Source organism: Schistocerca nitens, unplaced genomic scaffold, assembly GCF_023898315.1.
Source record: "Schistocerca nitens isolate TAMUIC-IGC-003100 unplaced genomic scaffold, iqSchNite1.1 HiC_scaffold_454, whole genome shotgun sequence".
Lineage (NCBI taxonomy): Eukaryota > Metazoa > Arthropoda > Insecta > Orthoptera > Acrididae > Schistocerca > Schistocerca nitens.
Window position 1 is genome coordinate 61,747 of NW_026045987.1, and position 24,543 is coordinate 86,289.

The 24,543-nt window shown below is 45.1% G+C and overlaps 1 protein-coding gene across 1 annotated transcript in view; it reads right to left on the bottom strand.

Moving 5' to 3' along the window:
* Positions 1-24,111, bottom strand: part of LOC126232146 (uncharacterized) — a gene marked incomplete at both ends in the record, with an annotated part of 78,769 nt that extends 54,658 nt beyond the window's left edge. Inside the window, 2 exons of the mRNA XM_049942451.1 lie at positions 1,776-2,066; positions 23,697-24,111. Of these exons, the coding sequence (XP_049798408.1) occupies positions 1,776-2,066; positions 23,697-24,111 (706 nt within the window). The remainder of the gene's footprint in view (positions 1-1,775; positions 2,067-23,696) is intronic.
* Positions 24,112-24,543: the final 432 nt, after the last annotated feature.

Genomic DNA, 24,543 nt, shown 5'->3' on the forward strand with positions numbered 1-24,543 from the left:
AAATAACAGAAAACGAACCATTCCATTTAAAAAGAGTTACAATTATACTGTTAATCATAAAATAATAACATATGTTTAGTAGTCAACTCGTAAAATTCGTGAAAGTATATTACATTATGTGCCATAATATAAAGTAAAACAATTTGTGACACACAAAAACTGGTGTCGTCTTGTATTATAATACATCTATTCGTAGATGTGCGTAGAAAACATTTGAGTCAATTACTAAAACGGCCAATACGGATGGACTACAGAGCCCTCTACTCCTTGTGGTGAGGACGCCGTTGCCATGGATTACAAAGCGTATATCAGGCGCCCTCTAGTCTGTGCAGCGAGGGCGCCGTCGTCATGGTAGGAGCGGGTGTGCATATATGGTGTTATCTTCGCCCTGGTCACGGCGTCCGTTGCCGTGGTAGAGGTATGTCATGGCTCTTCATTCACAGAGAAGTTGTCACCTATTTGAGATTATGGAAATATCTATCGACAATCAAGGATAACCTAAAAAATCTAAAGATAGGGTAAAAGTTTATGGCACGTTTGTAGTACCCATCAAAGGAATTAAATTATTGAAATAATAAAAGGAAAAGTAGCATCATTGTGTACAAATACTATTCTCGAATAGCTCGAAATTTTTTCTATCGTGGCTCTATTTTTTCTTTCAGCATCGCTGCCGGATTCCGTTTATTATGTATAAAAATTTCCAGGCTCTCTAGAATATCCTTCATAGGACCTTTTCGAGTTACATGCAGTACCTTCAGATTATCCCTTATATTGATTTCTGCATGTTTTTCCATATCTAAATGCTGTCCAAAGAGTGATTTATTACGTGCTGTTCCAGTAGTATGTTCTTTAAATGTGGTATTAAAACTTCTCCCTGTTTGCCCGATGTAAATTTTGCTACAGTCTTTACAAGTCAATTTATAAATTCCTGATTTAGGAAGCATCTTGTTTTTAACATCTCCTGTACTATGCCTAAGACTATTAGCTAGAACCGCTCGGCCACAGCGGCCGGCAGTCTTTCTATTATTATACTCAGATATCAGAGCTTCCTCAACTCACCAGGTCTCGGTTAAGTTGTAGAAGTGTATCGCTTTTCACCAACACATATAATTTGAGTGTTAGTCTATCTAAACCCGTGAACGTAGATCCAGAACCCGGCAGTGACTTTGGGATAGCTGTAGAAGTAGAAAACTTTCGAAGTGTTTTTGGCACGAAAGGACTATCTGTGTAGCATGAGGGAGTATTCAAAGAAGTAGATGACAACAGAGTGTGGTGCATTTAAATCACCAACCGACATTGAAATGTATGGGAGGAGAGTTTTAATAGTGGATATATAATAGGAAGCTATGATTGAATTCAGGGGATATGCGAATTTAAATAAAACATTTGGGTGTGGAGAATTTGGGTGCTTTATAATACGTGTTAGCGACTGCTACAGACGGGCTAACATGCTGGTATCTGAATGTGGGAGGAGCAGGTTATAACTTCATGTATTCTCCCTGTGCCAGGAGAGGCCATTAGTATCAAGTCCATTGAAGCAGAATTTAGGGATGGTATATCTACTCATATATGTGCTACTTTCTGGACTGAACACTGTACAAGCTGAATTTAACGCTAATATAAAGCAATTTCCCGGAAAACAATGCTCAACACAACGAGTATAGAATGTATAAATGTAAATAGAGAAAATACAAAATAAATTGTTCTCTCTGTCCCACCGCATCCCAGTCCGCACCATTGTACTGCAAATAAACGTGCCACGAGCCAGTGCTTACTCGGGAGTCTCCAGCACTGTGCGCGAGACGCCTCTGTGGGGCAGCGGCGCACGTGTCGGCCGGGCAGTGCTGTGGCGAGCTGCCGCCGCGGGCCCCACGTGGCCACTGGCTGGCTGGGTGAGGAGCCGCCAGAGGAGACCTGCAGAGGCGGGGCCGCAGCCAGCAGCCAGCCCCCCACCCAGCCAGCCAGCCACGGCCTCCACAGCAGTGCTGGCGCCGCAGCTGGTGGTGCACGCAGGAGGGCGGCCAGGGGGGTGGCACGCCACAGCGTGTGGCCCGCAGCAGTCAGCACTTTAATGTTAATACTGAATTATATATAGCTACTGTAACACAGGGGTAATGTTTTGCGAAGCTGCTGTGACTGTACATAATTTTTTTAGTTCCTATTGTTTTACCTTGAAGTTTACTTTGTGCTGATATGTAAGGTGTCTATTTTTGAAGAAAAGACATGTGTAATGCAGCACACTGTAAATAACTAGCCACATCTTACAATATTCATTTAAGGAAATCCTTCTTTTTCATCATTTACTTCTGGCTAGGCATTTGTAGTGATTAGGTTCTTTTCTATGAAATAACAATGATATTGTTAAGAATCTTTTTTTGTAAAAAAAAAGATCGATGTGTATTTTTTACTATATTCAATTTCTATACCATTTAAGCCAGCCGGTGTGGCCGAACGGTTCTGGCGCTTCAGTCTGAAACCGCGCGACCGCTATGGTCGCAGGTTCGAGTCCTGCCTCGGGCATGGATGTGTGTGATGTCCTTAGGTTAGTTAGGTTTAGGTAGTTCTAAGTTCTAGGGGACTGATGACCACAGATGTTAAGTCCCATAGTGCTCAGAGCGATTTGAACCATTTATACCATTTAATCACATATATAATTTCACATTTAATTCCATATACATTTTTAAATTAATAAACTATCTGCTTTTTCCGTTTAATTATGTGCCATATTTGCATTTAATTCCATGTACAAATTGAAAACTAATAATAAGCACTCTGTTTTGCCAGTCAACCACTTTTTCGTTTCTAATTCGTTTTTGCCTGTACATAATATGGGTAGGTGAAAAAAGAACCATACATATACACGTGCACACATGTAGGCACTGAAGAGTAAAAGAAATTGGTTCATGTGCCACAGACTTGACTAATGTCTGAAGTAGTGCTGGAGGGAGCTGACACCTTCAATCCGGCAGGACTGTCCGTAAATCCGTAAGAGAACCAGAGGGTGGACATCTCTTCTGAAAAACACGTTGCAAGGCGTCCAAGATATGCTCAATAATGCTCACGTCTGGGGAGTTTGGTGGCTAGCAGAAGTTTTTAAATTCAGAAGAAACTTCCTGGAGTCACTCTGTAATAATTCTGGACATGTGGGTTGCCGCATTGCCCCGCGTTGGAATTGCCCGAATCAGTCGGACTTTACAATGGACACGAATGGATGCAGATGATGAAACAGGATGCTTATGTACGTGTCAGCTATCAGAATTGTATATAGACATACCAGGAGTCCCATGTCACTGCAACCGAAAACGCTCCACACCATTCCCGAGCCTCCAGCCCCTCGAACGGTCGGTCCCCTGCTGACATGTATTCATGAGGTTGTCTCCGTACCCTTAAATAGTCTTGTTTGAGGCACAGCGCAATGTCCTAACGGATTATCAGAAGAAATTACATAACTTTTGGCGCCAGAGGTAATGTCTCGTTTGTAATCTGTGTCTAGAAATAGGCCATGGAAAATTGCTGAGGTAGTTATAATCAAGGAAGTCCGATAGATCTACTTGCTTCCTGGATGTTCTGGAAAAAGCCTTTGAAAAGCTGGGTGGCGCCAGAAGTCGTCTCACCGGCTTCTGAGCGGTACGAGCTACTGGCAGCTCGGTTTCCGTGCAGGGAAGACCACTAAGAATGCCGCAAATGCAGTACAACAACTTGTCTGTGCAGCCGCGTGAAAACACACAGTGGGCGGCCATTGTGTGCCTCGGAGGCTGACGGCAGCTGCCGGCTAGCGCAGTAAGCGTAATTTGCTTTGATATCGGACCGCGTGGCGACGTAAAAAAATACTAGTTTCCACAGTAGAATGAAAGGAGAGTAACGGAAAGTGTTTAATTTGTAACTAGATAAGACGTAGGATGTATGGAGAGTAATGGAAAGTGTTTAATTTGTAACTACATGTGACGAAAAAGTAGATTTTGCGCGAGTTTGTGTAATCCGTTTTTCTTTTCGGTTTGCATTTGCGTCTTTGAGTGCGTTTTTGCCTGGGACAGTAAGGTCGTATCGAGGTGAAATTTTTATGACGTACTGAGGACGGTGGTCGCTTGGCGGTGTCAAAGTTTGAAGATTTTAAGTGACGGCATCGAGGAGTTACGGACGTTTATGCAGCGTGTTTGGAAACACGAAGAGCGCAGACGCGCCGCGCCGCCTGGCCCAGTAAGCGTAGTTTGCTTTGATATAGGACCGTTTGGCGACGTAAAAAAATACTAGTTTCCACAGTAGGATGTATGGAGAGTAATGGAAAGTGTTTAATTTGTAACTACATGTGACGAAAAAGTAGCTTTTGCGCGAGTTTGTGTAATCCGTTTTTCTTTTCGGTTTGCATTTGCGTCTTTGAGTGCGTTTTTGCCTGGGACAGTAAGGTCGTATCGAGGTGAAATTTTTATGACGTACTGAGGACGGTGGTCGCTTGGCGGTGTCAAAGTTTGAAGATTTTAAGTGACGGCATCGAGGAGTTACGGACGTTTATGCAGCGTGTTTGGAAACACGAAGAGCGCAGACGCGCCGCGCCGCCTGGCCCAGTAAGCGTAGTTTGCTTTGATATAGGACCGTTTGGCGACGTAAAAAAATACTAGTTTCCACAGTAGGATGTATGGAGAGTAATGGAAAGTGTTTAATTTGTAACTACATGTGACGAAAAAGTAGCTTTTGCGCGAGTTTGTGTAATCCGTTTTTCTTTTCGGTTTGCATTTGCGTCTTTGAGTGCGTTTTTGCCTGGGACAGTAAGGTCGTATCGAGGTGAAATTTTTATGACGTACTGAGGACGGTGGTCGCTTGGCGGTGTCAAAGTTTGAAGATTTTAAGTGACGGCATCGAGGAGTTACGGACGTTTATGCAGCGTGTTTGGAAACACGAAGAGCGCAGACGCGCCGCGCCGCCTGGCCCAGTAAGCGTAGTTTGCTTTGATATAGGACCGTTTGGCGACGTAAAAAAATACTAGTTTCCACAGTAGGATGTATGGAGAGTAATGGAAAGTGTTTAATTTGTAACTACATGTGACGAAAAAGTAGCTTTTGCGCGAGTTTGTGTAATCCGTTTTTCTTTTCGGTTTGCATTTGCGTCTTTGAGTGCGTTTTTGCCTGGGACAGTAAGGTCGTATCGAGGTGAAATTTTTATGACGTACTGAGGACGGTGGTCGCTTGGCGGTGTCAAAGTTTGAAGATTTTAAGTGACGGCATCGAGGAGTTACGGACGTTTATGCAGCGTGTTTGGAAACACGAAGAGCGCAGACGCGCCGCGCCGCCTGGCCCAGTAAGCGTAGTTTGCTTTGATATAGGACCGTTTGGCGACGTAAAAAAATACTAGTTTCCACAGTAGGATGTATGGAGAGTAATGGAAAGTGTTTAATTTGTAACTACATGTGACGAAAAAGTAGCTTTTGCGCGAGTTTGTGTAATCCGTTTTTCTTTTCGGTTTGCATTTGCGTCTTTGAGTGCGTTTTTGCCTGGGACAGTAAGGTCGTATCGAGGTGAAATTTTTATGACGTACTGAGGACGGTGGTCGCTTGGCGGTGTCAAAGTTTGAAGATTTTAAGTGACGGCATCGAGGAGTTACGGACGTTTATGCAGCGTGTTTGGAAACACGAAGAGCGCAGACGCGCCGCGCCGCCTGGCCCAGTAAGCGTAGTTTGCTTTGATATAGGACCGTTTGGCGACGTAAAAAAATACTAGTTTCCACAGTAGGATGTATGGAGAGTAATGGAAAGTGTTTAATTTGTAACTACATGTGACGAAAAAGTAGCTTTTGCGCGAGTTTGTGTAATCCGTTTTTCTTTTCGGTTTGCATTTGCGTCTTTGAGTGCGTTTTTGCCTGGGACAGTAAGGTCGTATCGAGGTGAAATTTTTATGACGTACTGAGGACGGTGGTCGCTTGGCGGTGTCAAAGTTTGAAGATTTTAAGTGACGGCATCGAGGAGTTACGGACGTTTATGCAGCGTGTTTGGAAACACGAAGAGCGCAGACGCGCCGCGCCGCCTGGCCCAGTAAGCGTAGTTTGCTTTGATATAGGACCGTTTGGCGACGTAAAAAAATACTAGTTTCCACAGTAGGATGTATGGAGAGTAATGGAAAGTGTTTAATTTGTAACTACATGTGACGAAAAAGTAGCTTTTGCGCGAGTTTGTGTAATCCGTTTTTCTTTTCGGTTTGCATTTGCGTCTTTGAGTGCGTTTTTGCCTGGGACAGTAAGGTCGTATCGAGGTGAAATTTTTATGACGTACTGAGGACGGTGGTCGCTTGGCGGTGTCAAAGTTTGAAGATTTTAAGTGACGGCATCGAGGAGTTACGGACGTTTATGCAGCGTGTTTGGAAACACGAAGAGCGCAGACGCGCCGCGCCGCCTGGCCCAGTAAGCGTAGTTTGCTTTGATATAGGACCGTTTGGCGACGTAAAAAAATACTAGTTTCCACAGTAGGATGTATGGAGAGTAATGGAAAGTGTTTAATTTGTAACTACATGTGACGAAAAAGTAGCTTTTGCGCGAGTTTGTGTAATCCGTTTTTCTTTTCGGTTTGCATTTGCGTCTTTGAGTGCGTTTTTGCCTGGGACAGTAAGGTCGTATCGAGGTGAAATTTTTATGACGTACTGAGGACGGTGGTCGCTTGGCGGTGTCAAAGTTTGAAGATTTTAAGTGACGGCATCGAGGAGTTACGGACGTTTATGCAGCGTGTTTGGAAACACGAAGAGCGCAGACGCGCCGCGCCGCCTGGCCCAGTAAGCGTAGTTTGCTTTGATATAGGACCGTTTGGCGACGTAAAAAAATACTAGTTTCCACAGTAGGATGTATGGAGAGTAATGGAAAGTGTTTAATTTGTAACTACATGTGACGAAAAAGTAGCTTTTGCGCGAGTTTGTGTAATCCGTTTTTCTTTTCGGTTTGCATTTGCGTCTTTGAGTGCGTTTTTGCCTGGGACAGTAAGGTCGTATCGAGGTGAAATTTTTATGACGTACTGAGGACGGTGGTCGCTTGGCGGTGTCAAAGTTTGAAGATTTTAAGTGACGGCATCGAGGAGTTACGGACGTTTATGCAGCGTGTTTGGAAACACGAAGAGCGCAGACGCGCCGCGCCGCCTGGCCCAGTAAGCGTAGTTTGCTTTGATATAGGACCGTTTGGCGACGTAAAAAAATACTAGTTTCCACAGTAGGATGTATGGAGAGTAATGGAAAGTGTTTAATTTGTAACTACATGTGACGAAAAAGTAGCTTTTGCGCGAGTTTGTGTAATCCGTTTTTCTTTTCGGTTTGCATTTGCGTCTTTGAGTGCGTTTTTGCCTGGGACAGTAAGGTCGTATCGAGGTGAAATTTTTATGACGTACTGAGGACGGTGGTCGCTTGGCGGTGTCAAAGTTTGAAGATTTTAAGTGACGGCATCGAGGAGTTACGGACGTTTATGCAGCGTGTTTGGAAACACGAAGAGCGCAGACGCGCCGCGCCGCCTGGCCCAGTAAGCGTAGTTTGCTTTGATATAGGACCGTTTGGCGACGTAAAAAAATACTAGTTTCCACAGTAGGATGTATGGAGAGTAATGGAAAGTGTTTAATTTGTAACTACATGTGACGAAAAAGTAGCTTTTGCGCGAGTTTGTGTAATCCGTTTTTCTTTTCGGTTTGCATTTGCGTCTTTGAGTGCGTTTTTGCCTGGGACAGTAAGGTCGTATCGAGGTGAAATTTTTATGACGTACTGAGGACGGTGGTCGCTTGGCGGTGTCAAAGTTTGAAGATTTTAAGTGACGGCATCGAGGAGTTACGGACGTTTATGCAGCGTGTTTGGAAACACGAAGAGCGCAGACGCGCCGCGCCGCCTGGCCCAGTAAGCGTAGTTTGCTTTGATATAGGACCGTTTGGCGACGTAAAAAAATACTAGTTTCCACAGTAGGATGTATGGAGAGTAATGGAAAGTGTTTAATTTGTAACTACATGTGACGAAAAAGTAGCTTTTGCGCGAGTTTGTGTAATCCGTTTTTCTTTTCGGTTTGCATTTGCGTCTTTGAGTGCGTTTTTGCCTGGGACAGTAAGGTCGTATCGAGGTGAAATTTTTATGACGTACTGAGGACGGTGGTCGCTTGGCGGTGTCAAAGTTTGAAGATTTTAAGTGACGGCATCGAGGAGTTACGGACGTTTATGCAGCGTGTTTGGAAACACGAAGAGCGCAGACGCGCCGCGCCGCCTGGCCCAGTAAGCGTAGTTTGCTTTGATATAGGACCGTTTGGCGACGTAAAAAAATACTAGTTTCCACAGTAGGATGTATGGAGAGTAATGGAAAGTGTTTAATTTGTAACTACATGTGACGAAAAAGTAGCTTTTGCGCGAGTTTGTGTAATCCGTTTTTCTTTTCGGTTTGCATTTGCGTCTTTGAGTGCGTTTTTGCCTGGGACAGTGAGGTCGTATCGAGGTGAAATTTTTATGACGTACTGAGGACGGTGGTCGCTTGGCGGTGTCAAAGTTTTAAGATTGTAAGTGAAGGCATCGATGAGTTACGGACGTTTATGCAGTGTGTTTTGAAACACGATGAGCGGAGACGCGCCGCGCCGGCTAGCGCAGTAAGCGTAATTTGCTTTGATATCGGACCGCGTGGCGACGTAAAAAAATACTAGTTTCCACAGTAGAATGAAAGGAGAGTAACGGAAAGTGTTTAATTTGTAACTAGATAAGACGAAAAAGTAGCTTTTGCGTGAGTTTGTGTAACCCGTTTTTCTTTTCGGTTTGTATTTACGTCTTTGAGTGCGTTTTTGCCTGGGACAGTGAGGTCGTATCGAGGTGAAATTTTTATGACGTACTGAGGACGGTGGTCGCTTGGCGGTGTCAAAGTTTTAAGATTGTAAGTGAAGGCATCGATGAGTTACGGACGTTTATGCAGTGTGTTTTGAAACACGATGAGCGGAGACGCGCCGCGCCGGCTAGCGCAGTAAGCGTAATTTGCTTTGATATCGGACCGCGTGGCGACGTAAAAAAATACTAGTTTCCACAGTAGAATGAAAGGAGAGTAACGGAAAGTGTTTAATTTGTAACTAGATAAGACGAAAAAGTAGCTTTTGCGTGAGTTTGTGTAACCCGTTTTTCTTTTCGGTTTGTATTTACGTCTTTGAGTGCGTTTTTGCCTGGGACAGTGAGGTCGTATCGAGGTGAAATTTTTATGACGTACTGAGGACGGTGGTCGCTTGGCGGTGTCAAAGTTTTAAGATTGTAAGTGAAGGCATCGATGAGTTACGGACGTTTATGCAGTGTGTTTTGAAACACGATGAGCGGAGACGCGCCGCGCCGGCTAGCGCAGTAAGCGTAATTTGCTTTGATATCGGACCGCGTGGCGACGTAAAAAAATACTAGTTTCCACAGTAGAATGAAAGGAGAGTAACGGAAAGTGTTTAATTTGTAACTAGATAAGACGAAAAAGTAGCTTTTGCGTGAGTTTGTGTAACCCGTTTTTCTTTTCGGTTTGTATTTACGTCTTTGAGTGCGTTTTTGCCTGGGACAGTGAGGTCGTATCGAGGTGAAATTTTTATGACGTACTGAGGACGGTGGTCGCTTGGCGGTGTCAAAGTTTTAAGATTGTAAGTGAAGGCATCGATGAGTTACGGACGTTTATGCAGTGTGTTTTGAAACACGATGAGCGGAGACGCGCCGCGCCGGCTAGCGCAGTAAGCGTAATTTGCTTTGATATCGGACCGCGTGGCGACGTAAAAAAATACTAGTTTCCACAGTAGAATGAAAGGAGAGTAACGGAAAGTGTTTAATTTGTAACTAGATAAGACGAAAAAGTAGCTTTTGCGTGAGTTTGTGTAACCCGTTTTTCTTTTCGGTTTGTATTTACGTCTTTGAGTGCGTTTTTGCCTGGGACAGTGAGGTCGTATCGAGGTGAAATTTTTATGACGTACTGAGGACGGTGGTCGCTTGGCGGTGTCAAAGTTTTAAGATTGTAAGTGAAGGCATCGATGAGTTACGGACGTTTATGCAGTGTGTTTTGAAACACGATGAGCGGAGACGCGCCGCGCCGGCTAGCGCAGTAAGCGTAATTTGCTTTGATATCGGACCGCGTGGCGACGTAAAAAAATACTAGTTTCCACAGTAGAATGAAAGGAGAGTAACGGAAAGTGTTTAATTTGTAACTAGATAAGACGAAAAAGTAGCTTTTGCGTGAGTTTGTGTAACCCGTTTTTCTTTTCGGTTTGTATTTACGTCTTTGAGTGCGTTTTTGCCTGGGACAGTGAGGTCGTATCGAGGTGAAATTTTTATGACGTACTGAGGACGGTGGTCGCTTGGCGGTGTCAAAGTTTTAAGATTGTAAGTGAAGGCATCGATGAGTTACGGACGTTTATGCAGTGTGTTTTGAAACACGATGAGCGGAGACGCGCCGCGCCGGCTAGCGCAGTAAGCGTAATTTGCTTTGATATCGGACCGCGTGGCGACGTAAAAAAATACTAGTTTCCACAGTAGAATGAAAGGAGAGTAACGGAAAGTGTTTAATTTGTAACTAGATAAGACGAAAAAGTAGCTTTTGCGTGAGTTTGTGTAACCCGTTTTTCTTTTCGGTTTGTATTTACGTCTTTGAGTGCGTTTTTGCCTGGGACAGTGAGGTCGTATCGAGGTGAAATTTTTATGACGTACTGAGGACGGTGGTCGCTTGGCGGTGTCAAAGTTTTAAGATTGTAAGTGAAGGCATCGATGAGTTACGGACGTTTATGCAGTGTGTTTTGAAACACGATGAGCGGAGACGCGCCGCGCCGGCTAGCGCAGTAAGCGTAATTTGCTTTGATATCGGACCGCGTGGCGACGTAAAAAAATACTAGTTTCCACAGTAGAATGAATGGAGAGTAACGGAAAGTGTTTAATTTGTAACTAGATAAGACGAAAAAGTAGCTTTTGCGTGAGTTTGTGTAACCCGTTTTTCTTTTCGGTTTGTATTTACGTCTTTGAGTGCGTTTTTGCCTGGGACAGTGAGGTCGTATCGAGGTGAAATTTTTATGACGTACTGAGGACGGTGGTCGCTTGGCGGTGTCAAAGTTTTAAGATTGTAAGTGAAGGCATCGATGAGTTACGGACGTTTATGCAGTGTGTTTTGAAACACGATGAGCGGAGACGCGCCGCGCCGGCTAGCGCAGTAAGCGTAATTTGCTTTGATATCGGACCGCGTGGCGACGTAAAAAAATACTAGTTTCCACAGTAGAATGAAAGGAGAGTAACGGAAAGTGTTTAATTTGTAACTAGATAAGACGAAAAAGTAGCTTTTGCGTGAGTTTGTGTAACCCGTTTTTCTTTTCGGTTTGTATTTACGTCTTTGAGTGCGTTTTTGCCTGGGACAGTGAGGTCGTATCGAGGTGAAATTTTTATGACGTACTGAGGACGGTGGTCGCTTGGCGGTGTCAAAGTTTTAAGATTGTAAGTGAAGGCATCGATGAGTTACGGACGTTTATGCAGTGTGTTTTGAAACACGATGAGCGGAGACGCGCCGCGCCGGCTAGCGCAGTAAGCGTAATTTGCTTTGATATCGGACCGCGTGGCGACGTAAAAAAATACTAGTTTCCACAGTAGAATGAAAGGAGAGTAACGGAAAGTGTTTAATTTGTAACTAGATAAGACGAAAAAGTAGCTTTTGCGTGAGTTTGTGTAACCCGTTTTTCTTTTCGGTTTGTATTTACGTCTTTGAGTGCGTTTTTGCCTGGGACAGTGAGGTCGTATCGAGGTGAAATTTTTATGACGTACTGAGGACGGTGGTCGCTTGGCGGTGTCAAAGTTTTAAGATTGTAAGTGAAGGCATCGATGAGTTACGGACGTTTATGCAGTGTGTTTTGAAACACGATGAGCGGAGACGCGCCGCGCCGGCTAGCGCAGTAAGCGTAATTTGCTTTGATATCGGACCGCGTGGCGACGTAAAAAAATACTAGTTTCCACAGTAGAATGAAAGGAGAGTAACGGAAAGTGTTTAATTTGTAACTAGATAAGACGAAAAAGTAGCTTTTGCGTGAGTTTGTGTAACCCGTTTTTCTTTTCGGTTTGTATTTACGTCTTTGAGTGCGTTTTTGCCTGGGACAGTGAGGTCGTATCGAGGTGAAATTTTTATGACGTACTGAGGACGGTGGTCGCTTGGCGGTGTCAAAGTTTTAAGATTGTAAGTGAAGGCATCGATGAGTTACGGACGTTTATGCAGTGTGTTTTGAAACACGATGAGCGGAGACGCGCCGCGCCGGCTAGCGCAGTAAGCGTAATTTGCTTTGATATCGGACCGCGTGGCGACGTAAAAAAATACTAGTTTCCACAGTAGAATGAAAGGAGAGTAACGGAAAGTGTTTAATTTGTAACTAGATAAGACGAAAAAGTAGCTTTTGCGTGAGTTTGTGTAACCCGTTTTTCTTTTCGGTTTGTATTTACGTCTTTGAGTGCGTTTTTGCCTGGGACAGTGAGGTCGTATCGAGGTGAAATTTTTATGACGTACTGAGGACGGTGGTCGCTTGGCGGTGTCAAAGTTTTAAGATTGTAAGTGAAGGCATCGATGAGTTACGGACGTTTATGCAGTGTGTTTTGAAACACGATGAGCGGAGACGCGCCGCGCCGGCTAGCGCAGTAAGCGTAATTTGCTTTGATATCGGACCGCGTGGCGACGTAAAAAAATACTAGTTTCCACAGTAGAATGAAAGGAGAGTAACGGAAAGTGTTTAATTTGTAACTAGATAAGACGAAAAAGTAGCTTTTGCGTGAGTTTGTGTAACCCGTTTTTCTTTTCGGTTTGTATTTACGTCTTTGAGTGCGTTTTTGCCTGGGACAGTGAGGTCGTATCGAGGTGAAATTTTTATGACGTACTGAGGACGGTGGTCGCTTGGCGGTGTCAAAGTTTTAAGATTGTAAGTGAAGGCATCGATGAGTTACGGACGTTTATGCAGTGTGTTTTGAAACACGATGAGCGGAGACGCGCCGCGCCGGCTAGCGCAGTAAGCGTAATTTGCTTTGATATCGGACCGCGTGGCGACGTAAAAAAATACTAGTTTCCACAGTAGAATGAAAGGAGAGTAACGGAAAGTGTTTAATTTGTAACTAGATAAGACGAAAAAGTAGCTTTTGCGTGAGTTTGTGTAACCCGTTTTTCTTTTCGGTTTGTATTTACGTCTTTGAGTGCGTTTTTGCCTGGGACAGTGAGGTCGTATCGAGGTGAAATTTTTATGACGTACTGAGGACGGTGGTCGCTTGGCGGTGTCAAAGTTTTAAGATTGTAAGTGAAGGCATCGATGAGTTACGGACGTTTATGCAGTGTGTTTTGAAACACGATGAGCGGAGACGCGCCGCGCCGGCTAGCGCAGTAAGCGTAATTTGCTTTGATATCGGACCGCGTGGCGACGTAAAAAAATACTAGTTTCCACAGTAGAATGAAAGGAGAGTAACGGAAAGTGTTTAATTTGTAACTAGATAAGACGAAAAAGTAGCTTTTGCGTGAGTTTGTGTAACCCGTTTTTCTTTTCGGTTTGTATTTACGTCTTTGAGTGCGTTTTTGCCTGGGACAGTGAGGTCGTATCGAGGTGAAATTTTTATGACGTACTGAGGACGGTGGTCGCTTGGCGGTGTCAAAGTTTTAAGATTGTAAGTGAAGGCATCGATGAGTTACGGACGTTTATGCAGTGTGTTTTGAAACACGATGAGCGGAGACGCGCCGCGCCGGCTAGCGCAGTAAGCGTAATTTGCTTTGATATCGGACCGCGTGGCGACGTAAAAAAATACTAGTTTCCACAGTAGAATGAAAGGAGAGTAACGGAAAGTGTTTAATTTGTAACTAGATAAGACGAAAAAGTAGCTTTTGCGTGAGTTTGTGTAACCCGTTTTTCTTTTCGGTTTGTATTTACGTCTTTGAGTGCGTTTTTGCCTGGGACAGTGAGGTCGTATCGAGGTGAAATTTTTATGACGTACTGAGGACGGTGGTCGCTTGGCGGTGTCAAAGTTTTAAGATTGTAAGTGAAGGCATCGATGAGTTACGGACGTTTATGCAGTGTGTTTTGAAACACGATGAGCGGAGACGCGCCGCGCCGGCTAGCGCAGTAAGCGTAATTTGCTTTGATATCGGACCGCGTGGCGACGTAAAAAAATACTAGTTTCCACAGTAGAATGAAAGGAGAGTAACGGAAAGTGTTTAATTTGTAACTAGATAAGACGAAAAAGTAGCTTTTGCGTGAGTTTGTGTAACCCGTTTTTCTTTTCGGTTTGTATTTACGTCTTTGAGTGCGTTTTTGCCTGGGACAGTGAGGTCGTATCGAGGTGAAATTTTTATGACGTACTGAGGACGGTGGTCGCTTGGCGGTGTCAAAGTTTTAAGATTGTAAGTGAAGGCATCGATGAGTTACGGACGTTTATGCAGTGTGTTTTGAAACACGATGAGCGGAGACGCGCCGCGCCGGCTAGCGCAGTAAGCGTAATTTGCTTTGATATCGGACCGCGTGGCGACGTAAAAAAATACTAGTTTCCACAGTAGAATGAAAGGAGAGTAACGGAAAGTGTTTAATTTGTAACTAGATAAGACGAAAAAGTAGCTTTTGCGTGAGTTTGTGTAACCCGTTTTTCTTTTCGGTTTGTATTTACGTCTTTGAGTGCGTTTTTGCCTGGGACAGTGAGGTCGTATCGAGGTGAAATTTTTATGACGTACTGAGGACGGTGGTCGCTTGGCGGTGTCAAAGTTTTAAGATTGTAAGTGAAGGCATCGATGAGTTACGGACGTTTATGCAGTGTGTTTTGAAACACGATGAGCGGAGACGCGCCGCGCCGGCTAGCGCAGTAAGCGTAATTTGCTTTGATATCGGACCGCGTGGCGACGTAAAAAAATACTAGTTTCCACAGTAGAATGAAAGGAGAGTAACGGAAAGTGTTTAATTTGTAACTAGATAAGACGAAAAAGTAGCTTTTGCGTGAGTTTGTGTAACCCGTTTTTCTTTTCGGTTTGTATTTACGTCTTTGAGTGCGTTTTTGCCTGGGACAGTGAGGTCGTATCGAGGTGAAATTTTTATGACGTACTGAGGACGGTGGTCGCTTGGCGGTGTCAAAGTTTTAAGATTGTAAGTGAAGGCATCGATGAGTTACGGACGTTTATGCAGTGTGTTTTGAAACACGATGAGCGGAGACGCGCCGCGCCGGCTAGCGCAGTAAGCGTAATTTGCTTTGATATCGGACCGCGTGGCGACGTAAAAAAATACTAGTTTCCACAGTAGAATGAAAGGAGAGTAACGGAAAGTGTTTAATTTGTAACTAGATAAGACGAAAAAGTAGCTTTTGCGTGAGTTTGTGTAACCCGTTTTTCTTTTCGGTTTGTATTTACGTCTTTGAGTGCGTTTTTGCCTGGGACAGTGAGGTCGTATCGAGGTGAAATTTTTATGACGTACTGAGGACGGTGGTCGCTTGGCGGTGTCAAAGTTTTAAGATTGTAAGTGAAGGCATCGATGAGTTACGGACGTTTATGCAGTGTGTTTTGAAACACGATGAGCGGAGACGCGCCGCGCCGGCTAGCGCAGTAAGCGTAATTTGCTTTGATATCGGACCGCGTGGCGACGTAAAAAAATACTAGTTTCCACAGTAGAATGAAAGGAGAGTAACGGAAAGTGTTTAATTTGTAACTAGATAAGACGAAAAAGTAGCTTTTGCGTGAGTTTGTGTAACCCGTTTTTCTTTTCGGTTTGTATTTACGTCTTTGAGTGCGTTTTTGCCTGGGACAGTGAGGTCGTATCGAGGTGAAATTTTTATGACGTACTGAGGACGGTGGTCGCTTGGCGGTGTCAAAGTTTTAAGATTGTAAGTGAAGGCATCGATGAGTTACGGACGTTTATGCAGTGTGTTTTGAAACACGATGAGCGGAGACGCGCCGCGCCGGCTAGCGCAGTAAGCGTAATTTGCTTTGATATCGGACCGCGTGGCGACGTAAAAAAATACTAGTTTCCACAGTAGAATGAAAGGAGAGTAACGGAAAGTGTTTAATTTGTAACTAGATAAGACGAAAAAGTAGCTTTTGCGTGAGTTTGTGTAACCCGTTTTTCTTTTCGGTTTGTATTTACGTCTTTGAGTGCGTTTTTGCCTGGGACAGTGAGGTCGTATCGAGGTGAAATTTTTATGACGTACTGAGGACGGTGGTCGCTTGGCGGTGTCAAAGTTTTAAGATTGTAAGTGAAGGCATCGATGAGTTACGGACGTTTATGCAGTGTGTTTTGAAACACGATGAGCGGAGACGCGCCGCGCCGGCTAGCGCAGTAAGCGTAATTTGCTTTGATATCGGACCGCGTGGCGACGTAAAAAAATACTAGTTTCCACAGTAGAATGAAAGGAGAGTAACGGAAAGTGTTTAATTTGTAACTAGATAAGACGAAAAAGTAGCTTTTGCGTGAGTTTGTGTAACCCGTTTTTCTTTTCGGTTTGTATTTACGTCTTTGAGTGCGTTTTTGCCTGGGACAGTGAGGTCGTATCGAGGTGAAATTTTTATGACGTACTGAGGACGGTGGTCGCTTGGCGGTGTCAAAGTTTTAAGATTGTAAGTGAAGGCATCGATGAGTTACGGACGTTTATGCAGTGTGTTTTGAAACACGATGAGCGGAGACGCGCCGCGCCGGCTAGCGCAGTAAGCGTAATTTGCTTTGATATCGGACCGCGTGGCGACGTAAAAAAATACTAGTTTCCACAGTAGAATGAAAGGAGAGTAACGGAAAGTGTTTAATTTGTAACTAGATAAGACGAAAAAGTAGCTTTTGCGTGAGTTTGTGTAACCCGTTTTTCTTTTCGGTTTGTATTTACGTCTTTGAGTGCGTTTTTGCCTGGGACAGTGAGGTCGTATCGAGGTGAAATTTTTATGACGTACTGAGGACGGTGGTCGCTTGGCGGTGTCAAAGTTTTAAGATTGTAAGTGAAGGCATCGATGAGTTACGGACGTTTATGCAGTGTGTTTTGAAACACGATGAGCGGAGACGCGCCGCGCCGGCTAGCGCAGTAAGCGTAATTTGCTTTGATATCGGACCGCGTGGCGACGTAAAAAAATACTAGTTTCCACAGTAGAATGAAAGGAGAGTAACGGAAAGTGTTTAATTTGTAACTAGATAAGACGAAAAAGTAGCTTTTGCGTGAGTTTGTGTAACCCGTTTTTCTTTTCGGTTTGTATTTACGTCTTTGAGTGCGTTTTTGCCTGGGACAGTGAGGTCGTATCGAGGTGAAATTTTTATGACGTACTGAGGACGGTGGTCGCTTGGCGGTGTCAAAGTTTTAAGATTGTAAGTGAAGGCATCGATGAGTTACGGACGTTTATGCAGTGTGTTTTGAAACACGATGAGCGGAGACGCGCCGCGCCGGCTAGCGCAGTAAGCGTAATTTGCTTTGATATCGGACCGCGTGGCGACGTAAAAAAATACTAGTTTCCACAGTAGAATGAAAGGAGAGTAACGGAAAGTGTTTAATTTGTAACTAGATAAGACGAAAAAGTAGCTTTTGCGTGAGTTTGTGTAACCCGTTTTTCTTTTCGGTTTGTATTTACGTCTTTGAGTGCGTTTTTGCCTGGGACAGTGAGGTCGTATCGAGGTGAAATTTTTATGACGTACTGAGGACGGTGGTCGCTTGGCGGTGTCAAAGTTTTAAGATTGTAAGTGAAGGCATCGATGAGTTACGGACGTTTATGCAGTGTGTTTTGAAACACGATGAGCGGAGACGCGCCGCGCCGGCTAGCGCAGTAAGCGTAATTTGCTTTGATATCGGACCGCGTGGCGACGTAAAAAAATACTAGTTTCCACAGTAGAATGAAAGGAGAGTAACGGAAAGTGTTTAATTTGTAACTAGATAAGACGAAAAAGTAGCTTTTGCGTGAGTTTGTGTAACCCGTTTTTCTTTTCGGTTTGTATTTACGTCTTTGAGTGCGTTTTTGCCTGGGACAGTGAGGTCGTATCGAGGTGAAATTTTTATGACGTACTGAGGACGGTGGTCGCTTGGCGGTGTCAAAGTTTTAAGATTGTAAGTGAAGGCATCGATGAGTTACGGACGTTTATGCAGTGTGTTTTGAAACACGATGAGCGGAGACGCGCCGCGCCGGCTAGCGCAGTAAGCGTAATTTGCTTTGATATCGGACCGCGTGGCGACGTAAAAAAATACTAGTTTCCACAGTAGAATGAAAGGAGAGTAACGGAAAGTGTTTAATTTGTAACTAGATAAGACGAAAAAGTAGCTTTTGCGTGAGTTTGTGTAACCCGTTTTTCTTTTCGGTTTGTATTTACGTCTTTGAGTGCGTTTTTGCCTGGGACAGTGAGGTCGTATCGAGGTGAAATTTTTATGACGTACTGAGGACGGTGGTCGCTTGGCGGTGTCAAAGTTTTAAGATTGTAAGTGAAGGCATCGATGAGTTACGGACGTTTATGCAGTGTGTTTTGAAACACGATGAGCGGAGACGCGCCGCGCCGGCTAGCGCAGTAAGCGTAATTTGCTTTGATATCGGACCGCGTGGCGACGTAAAAAAATACTAGTTTCCACAGTAGAATGAAAGGAGAGTAACGGAAAGTGTTTAATTTGTAACTAGATAAGACGAAAAAGTAGCTTTTGCGTGAGTTTGTGTAACCCGTTTTTCTTTTCGGTTTGTATTTACGTCTTTGAGTGCGTTTTTGCCTGTGACAGTGAGGTCGTATCGAGGTGAAATTTTTATGACGTACTGAGGACGGTGGTCGCTTGGCGGTGTCAAAGTTTTAAGATTGTAAGTGAAGGCATCGATGAGTTACGGACGTTTATGCAGTGTGTTTTGAAACACGATGAGCGGAGACGCGCCGCGCCGGCTAGCGCAGTAAGCGTAATTTGCTTTGATATCGGACCGCGTGGCGACGTAAAAAAATACTAGTTTCCACAGTAGAATGAAAGGAGAGTAACGGAAAGTGTTTAATTTGTAACTAGATAAGACGAAAAAGTAGCTTTTGCGTGAGTTTGTGTAACCCGTTTTTCTTTTCGGTTTGTATTTACGTCTTTGAGTGCGTTTTTGCCTGGGACAGTGAGGTCGTATCGAGGTGAAATTTTTATGACGTACTGAGGACGGTGGTCGCTTGGCGGTGTCAAAGTTTTAAGATTGTAAGTGAAGGCATCGATGAGTTACGGACGTTTATGCAGTGTGTTTTGAAACACGATGAGCGGAGACGCGCCGCGCCGGCTAGCGCAGTAAGCGTAATTTGCTTTGATATCGGACCGCGTGGCGACGTAAAAAAATACTAGTTTCCACAGTAGAATGAAAGGAGAGTAACGGAAAGTGTTTAATTTGTAACTAGATAAGACGAAAAAGTAGCTTTTGCGTGAGTTTGTGTAACCCGTTTTTCTTTTCGGTTTGTATTTACGTCTTTGAGTGCGTTTTTGCCTGGGACAGTGAGGTCGTATCGAGGTGAAATTTTTATGACGTACTGAGGACGGTGGTCGCTTGGCGGTGTCAAAGTTTTAAGATTGTAAGTGAAGGCATCGATGAGTTACGGACGTTTATGCAGTGTGTTTTGAAACACGATGAGCGGAGACGCGCCGCGCCGGCTAGCGCAGTAAGCGTAATTTGCTTTGATATCGGACCGCGTGGCGACGTAAAAAAATACTAGTTTCCACAGTAGAATGAAAGGAGAGTAACGGAAAGTGTTTAATTTGTAACTAGATAAGACGAAAAAGTAGCTTTTGCGTGAGTTTGTGTAACCCGTTTTTCTTTTCGGTTTGTATTTACGTCTTTGAGTGCGTTTTTGCCTGGGACAGTGAGGTCGTATCGAGGTGAAATTTTTATGACGTACTGAGGACGGTGGTCGCTTGGCGGTGTCAAAGTTTTAAGATTGTAAGTGAAGGCATCGATGAGTTACGGACGTTTATGCAGTGTGTTTTGAAACACGATGAGCGGAGACGCGCCGCGCCGGCTAGCGCAGTAAGCGTAATTTGCTTTGATATCGGACCGCGTGGCGACGTAAAAAAATACTAGTTTCCACAGTAGAATGAAAGGAGAGTAACGGAAAGTGTTTAATTTGTAACTAGATAAGACGAAAAAGTAGCTTTTGCGTGAGTTTGTGTAACCCGTTTTTCTTTTCGGTTTGTATTTACGTCTTTGAGTGCGTTTTTGCCTGGGACAGTGAGGTCGTATCGAGGTGAAATTTTTATGACGTACTGAGGACGGTGGTCGCTTGGCGGTGTCAAAGTTTTAAGATTGTAGGTGACGTGTTGTTTGTTGCGTTGACGCAGAAGATATTCCGCGCACCGCTTAGTATACGCGGGCCTCTCGCTGCCACTTGTTCGGACCGGCCGCCTTATAAGGTAACTGTGAGCAAGCGGAGCGCAGCGGAGTCGCATTGCAAAGTCGCTTGCTAAGTCGGGCGTCTAGGAGGGGGACAAAATACATGCTGCCTGCTAAGTCGGGCGGCTAGAAGGGAAACAAAATGCATGCTGCCAAGCCAACAGGCTGCGCACTACTTTCATCTTCCCCCCCCCCCCCGCCCCCCCCCCCCACACACACACACAAACTACACAGGTGATACAAATGCGCCTGTTGAAATAACTTGTTTGCGACTTCGCTTGCTAAGTTGGGAAGCAAGTGAGGAAGCAGTATGTGCGCTGCCAAGCTGTCAGACACACCAGCCCCCAAGCAGCAATTAAAATAGTCGCCGTTAATTGTATTAGCAGGCGTGCCACCCCCACCTCTGACGGCGTGTATTACAGCGAATCTTTTTTTCCCCTGGATTTCCTTATGGAAACACTTTCACTGCTGCCACACAGCACTGCTTGTGACTTAATTATTATGTAATGCTCCAATTATTTTAATGCAGCCCAATTGCGACGATTTGTGAGTGTGTGTGATCTGTAAATTTCTGTTTTGCTTTCTCAGTCGGAAGCTAGGGTTGCAACAATATTACATCGGAGCCTGCTAACTCAGGAGGTGGAGCCTGGAAGCAAATAGCTGAACATGGATGTTCGCCATGTCGATATGAATGTGCTTAGTCTGAACAGTCAAAATTTTATGGCGCCTCCAGGCGACTGTGAGAGGCTGTGCTCATCCCTGGAATCGCACCACAGGATATCGGCCGCGAGCTGCGAATTCCGACGAATGACGGGCCGCATTTTGTGCCCCTTAACCCCCTCCCCCCCCCCAACACACCACCTATCGCAATACTGGACCGCGCTTTCCGACGCATTCCGTCCTTGGTGTACAATGTATCGGATGCCCTGTGTCCCACGCTCTTCACACTTTCCTTTTTTTTTTTTTATTGTTACAGTCTATAGAAATCCCTCCACGTATTCGGCAGGCACTTCATCTGTAACACTACGTTATGTCAATGGGCGGCACAAGTCGCAGCGTGGATTTATGCGGCATTAGGCATGTCTAGCAATACTGGTACGTCTGTCTCTCATCTTTTGTATTACGGTGGATATGTTGCCTTCGATTCTCGTCTGACAACTTGTTAATTGGCGCCACACAGCACAGCTTATGGTACTGATTATAATGCTCCAGTCGTCAAGAATTTCGATGCACCAGTTTGATCTGTACATTCTTGTTGTTGTCTTGACAGACAGCATGACTGATATTAGACACCACACCGACGAGTGTCTTTTATTCTAGCCACCATGTGGCTCGACTACCATTCTACACTTTGATTTCCCCACTTTATTATTCAGTAGCGCTTACTGTTATGGACGTTCTTCCTTCTTGCCTCACCACAGACTTAGTGGTTATTTCTCCTTTTGAGTCTCCACTTCACTGCCTATACAGCGTTTTTGTGTGTTCTCAATTGTAGTAAACATACCATCTACACACTATGTATATATATTACTTTTCTCTATCCTCCTCCTTTCACTTTATAGTTATATTACCTGTTACTTTTGTTCCTTCCTTACTTCTCTCCATCGTTTCCTCTTTGCCCCATACATTCTCCCTCTTCTCACCATGGCTTCCTTCTCCTCCTCTCCTCCTTCCCCATATTACTATCCTCTTCAACTCTTTCAAACATACTTTCCTCATACACTCCCTCCCTTCTTTCTAAATACTGCTTTTTCTCCTCCCCATTTCTTTTTTTCTGCATTACAGCATGCAAGCAAAGCAGTCTATTCAAGTTATGTAGTTACTACACATAACTCAGCTGCAAAAGCATCTATTACTGAACTTGCAAGAGATACCTGGCATGGAGAAGTGACTGCTTACGCAAAACTTACTCTGTACATTAGAGATACTGTGCATGCAAGAGTTGCAGCACACACTATTCATGTTCTATCAGCTAAAACTGCTGAATGTGAAGTTCTTCCTATTCATTTCAGTATATCTGTACATGCAAGTGTTACTGTATACATAAAGGTTGCTGCAAATGAAACAGTTACTGAATGTACTAGGGTTATGGCATCCGCATTGTTAATCACAAGGTCTGTTGTCCTCGCAAGCTGTGCTGCCCTCGCAAGCTGTGCTGCCCTCGCAAGCTGTGCTGCCCTCGCAAGCTGTGCTGCCCTCGCAAGCTGTGCTGTCCTCGCAAGCTGTGCTGTCCTCTCAAGCAGTGCTGTCCTCGCAAGCTGTGCTGTCCTCTCAGGCTGTGCTGTCCTTGCAAGCTGTGCTGTCCTTGCAAGCTGTGCTGTCCTTGCAAGCTGTGCTGTCCTTGCAAGCTGTGCTGTCCTTGCAAGCTGTGCTGTCCTCGCAAGTTGTGCTGTACTCACAACTTGTGCTGTCCTCGCAAATTGTGCTGTCCCCAAAAAGTGTGCTTCCCTCGCAAGGTGTGCTGTCCTTGCAATGTGTGCTGTGCTGTCATCAAAAAGCATGCTATGTTCACAAGGTCAGATACACTAACTACCTGTTCTGTCATTGTGAGGATTGCTGGTGTCAATATCTGCTGTCAATGTAAGCTGTACTGTCCTCACAGGTTTTGTACTCATCACAAGGTGAGCAGGTATGGCATGGCACAATATACACATATCAGAAAATATGTTTTTCCTCCCAACATGTTGTACCTTAATATGGTGTTCTGTCCTCGCTTGTTTAACGGTCCTGAAAATGTTGTTCTCATAAGATACGCTGTCCTCAAAAAGTATGCTGCTGCACAAGGTGTGTTGTCCTCGAAAGATGTCCTTTCCTTGCAGGCTGTTTTGTCCTTGCAAGGGGTGTGCATTCTGTGCAAGGTGAGCTGTCCTCAGAGGTTGTGCTGTCCGTGAAAATTATTCTGTCCCCCACATGGTGAGCTGTACTGCCAACTTGTGCTAACCTCATAATGAGTGCAGTCATTGGAACATATAATTTTTCAGAAAATATGCCATCTTCATATATTGTCCTATCCCCACACGGTGTACTAACATTACAAGGCATACTCTCCTCTTAGGGTGTGCCACCCTTATAAGATGTCCTCTCATTCCACCATGTGCTCTCCCTTTAAGGTGTGAGGACTGCCTAAAGTGTGCTGTCCTCTGCATATCTGCCATCTTCTTAACGCTTGATGTACTCAGCAGGTGTGCAATTTTATTGGTGTCTTGTGTTCTGAAGGTATCTTTGCAGGGCGACCTGTCTTCACATGGCATGCTAACTTCACAGGTGTGCTGCCTTCTCTAGGTGTGCAGTGCTTGTGAGGTGTGCTGTCCCTGCATGGTGTGCCATTCTCACATGGTGTGCCATTCTCACATGGTGTGCCATTCTCACATGGTGTGCCACCCTCGCATGGTGTGCCGTCCTCGCTTGGTGTGCCGTCCCCGCTTGGTGTGCCGTCCCCACTTGGTGTGCCGTCCCCGCTTGGTGTGCCGTCCCCGCTTGCTGTGCCGTCCCCGCTTGCTGTGCCGTCCCCGCTTGGTGTGCCGTTCCTGCTTGGTGTGCCGTCCCCGCTTGCTGTGCCGTCCCCGCTTGCTGTGCCGTCCCCGCTTGGTGTGCCGTCCCCGCTTGGTGTGCCGTCCCCGCTTGGTGTCCCGTCCCCGCTTGCTGTGCCGTCCCCGCTTGGTGTGCCGTCCCCGCTTGGTGTGCCGTCCCCGCGTGGTGTGCCGTCCCCGCTTCGTGTGCCGTCCCCGCAAGGTGTGCCGTCCCCGCAAGGTGTGCCGTCCCCGCAAGGTGTGCCGTCCCCGCTTGGTGTGCCGTCCCCGCTTGGTGTGCCGTCCCCGCAAGGTGTGCCAACCTTGCTAGCTAGCTGTGCTGTACTCTAATGCAGCGCATAACAAGCCCCCCTTGCAGAGCAAGCTGAGCTCACATTGTGTGGTTCTCCCATCCCAAGATCTTCTGTCCTCAGTAGGGATGCTGCCCTCAAAAGGAGTGGTGTCCATGCTTCACGTTCTGTCCTTCAATAGAGTCACTTCCTAATAACATATGCCACTTCCAATCAGTGTAGTCTCTCACAATCTGTACTGTCTTTCGAATGTGTGTTGCCCCTGGTAGGTGTGCTTTCCTTTCATGGTGAGCTGTGAGCTGCTCTGACAAGAGCTACTGATATCAGAACATATGCTCCTCTACCTGTAGCAACATGTCTCTTTCTTATATGTATCTTCCTCACAATCTGTCATTATTTCATTAACAGTGCTATCCCACAAGGTGTACTGACTACAAGTCATGCTACTTTGACATGGTTTGCAGACCG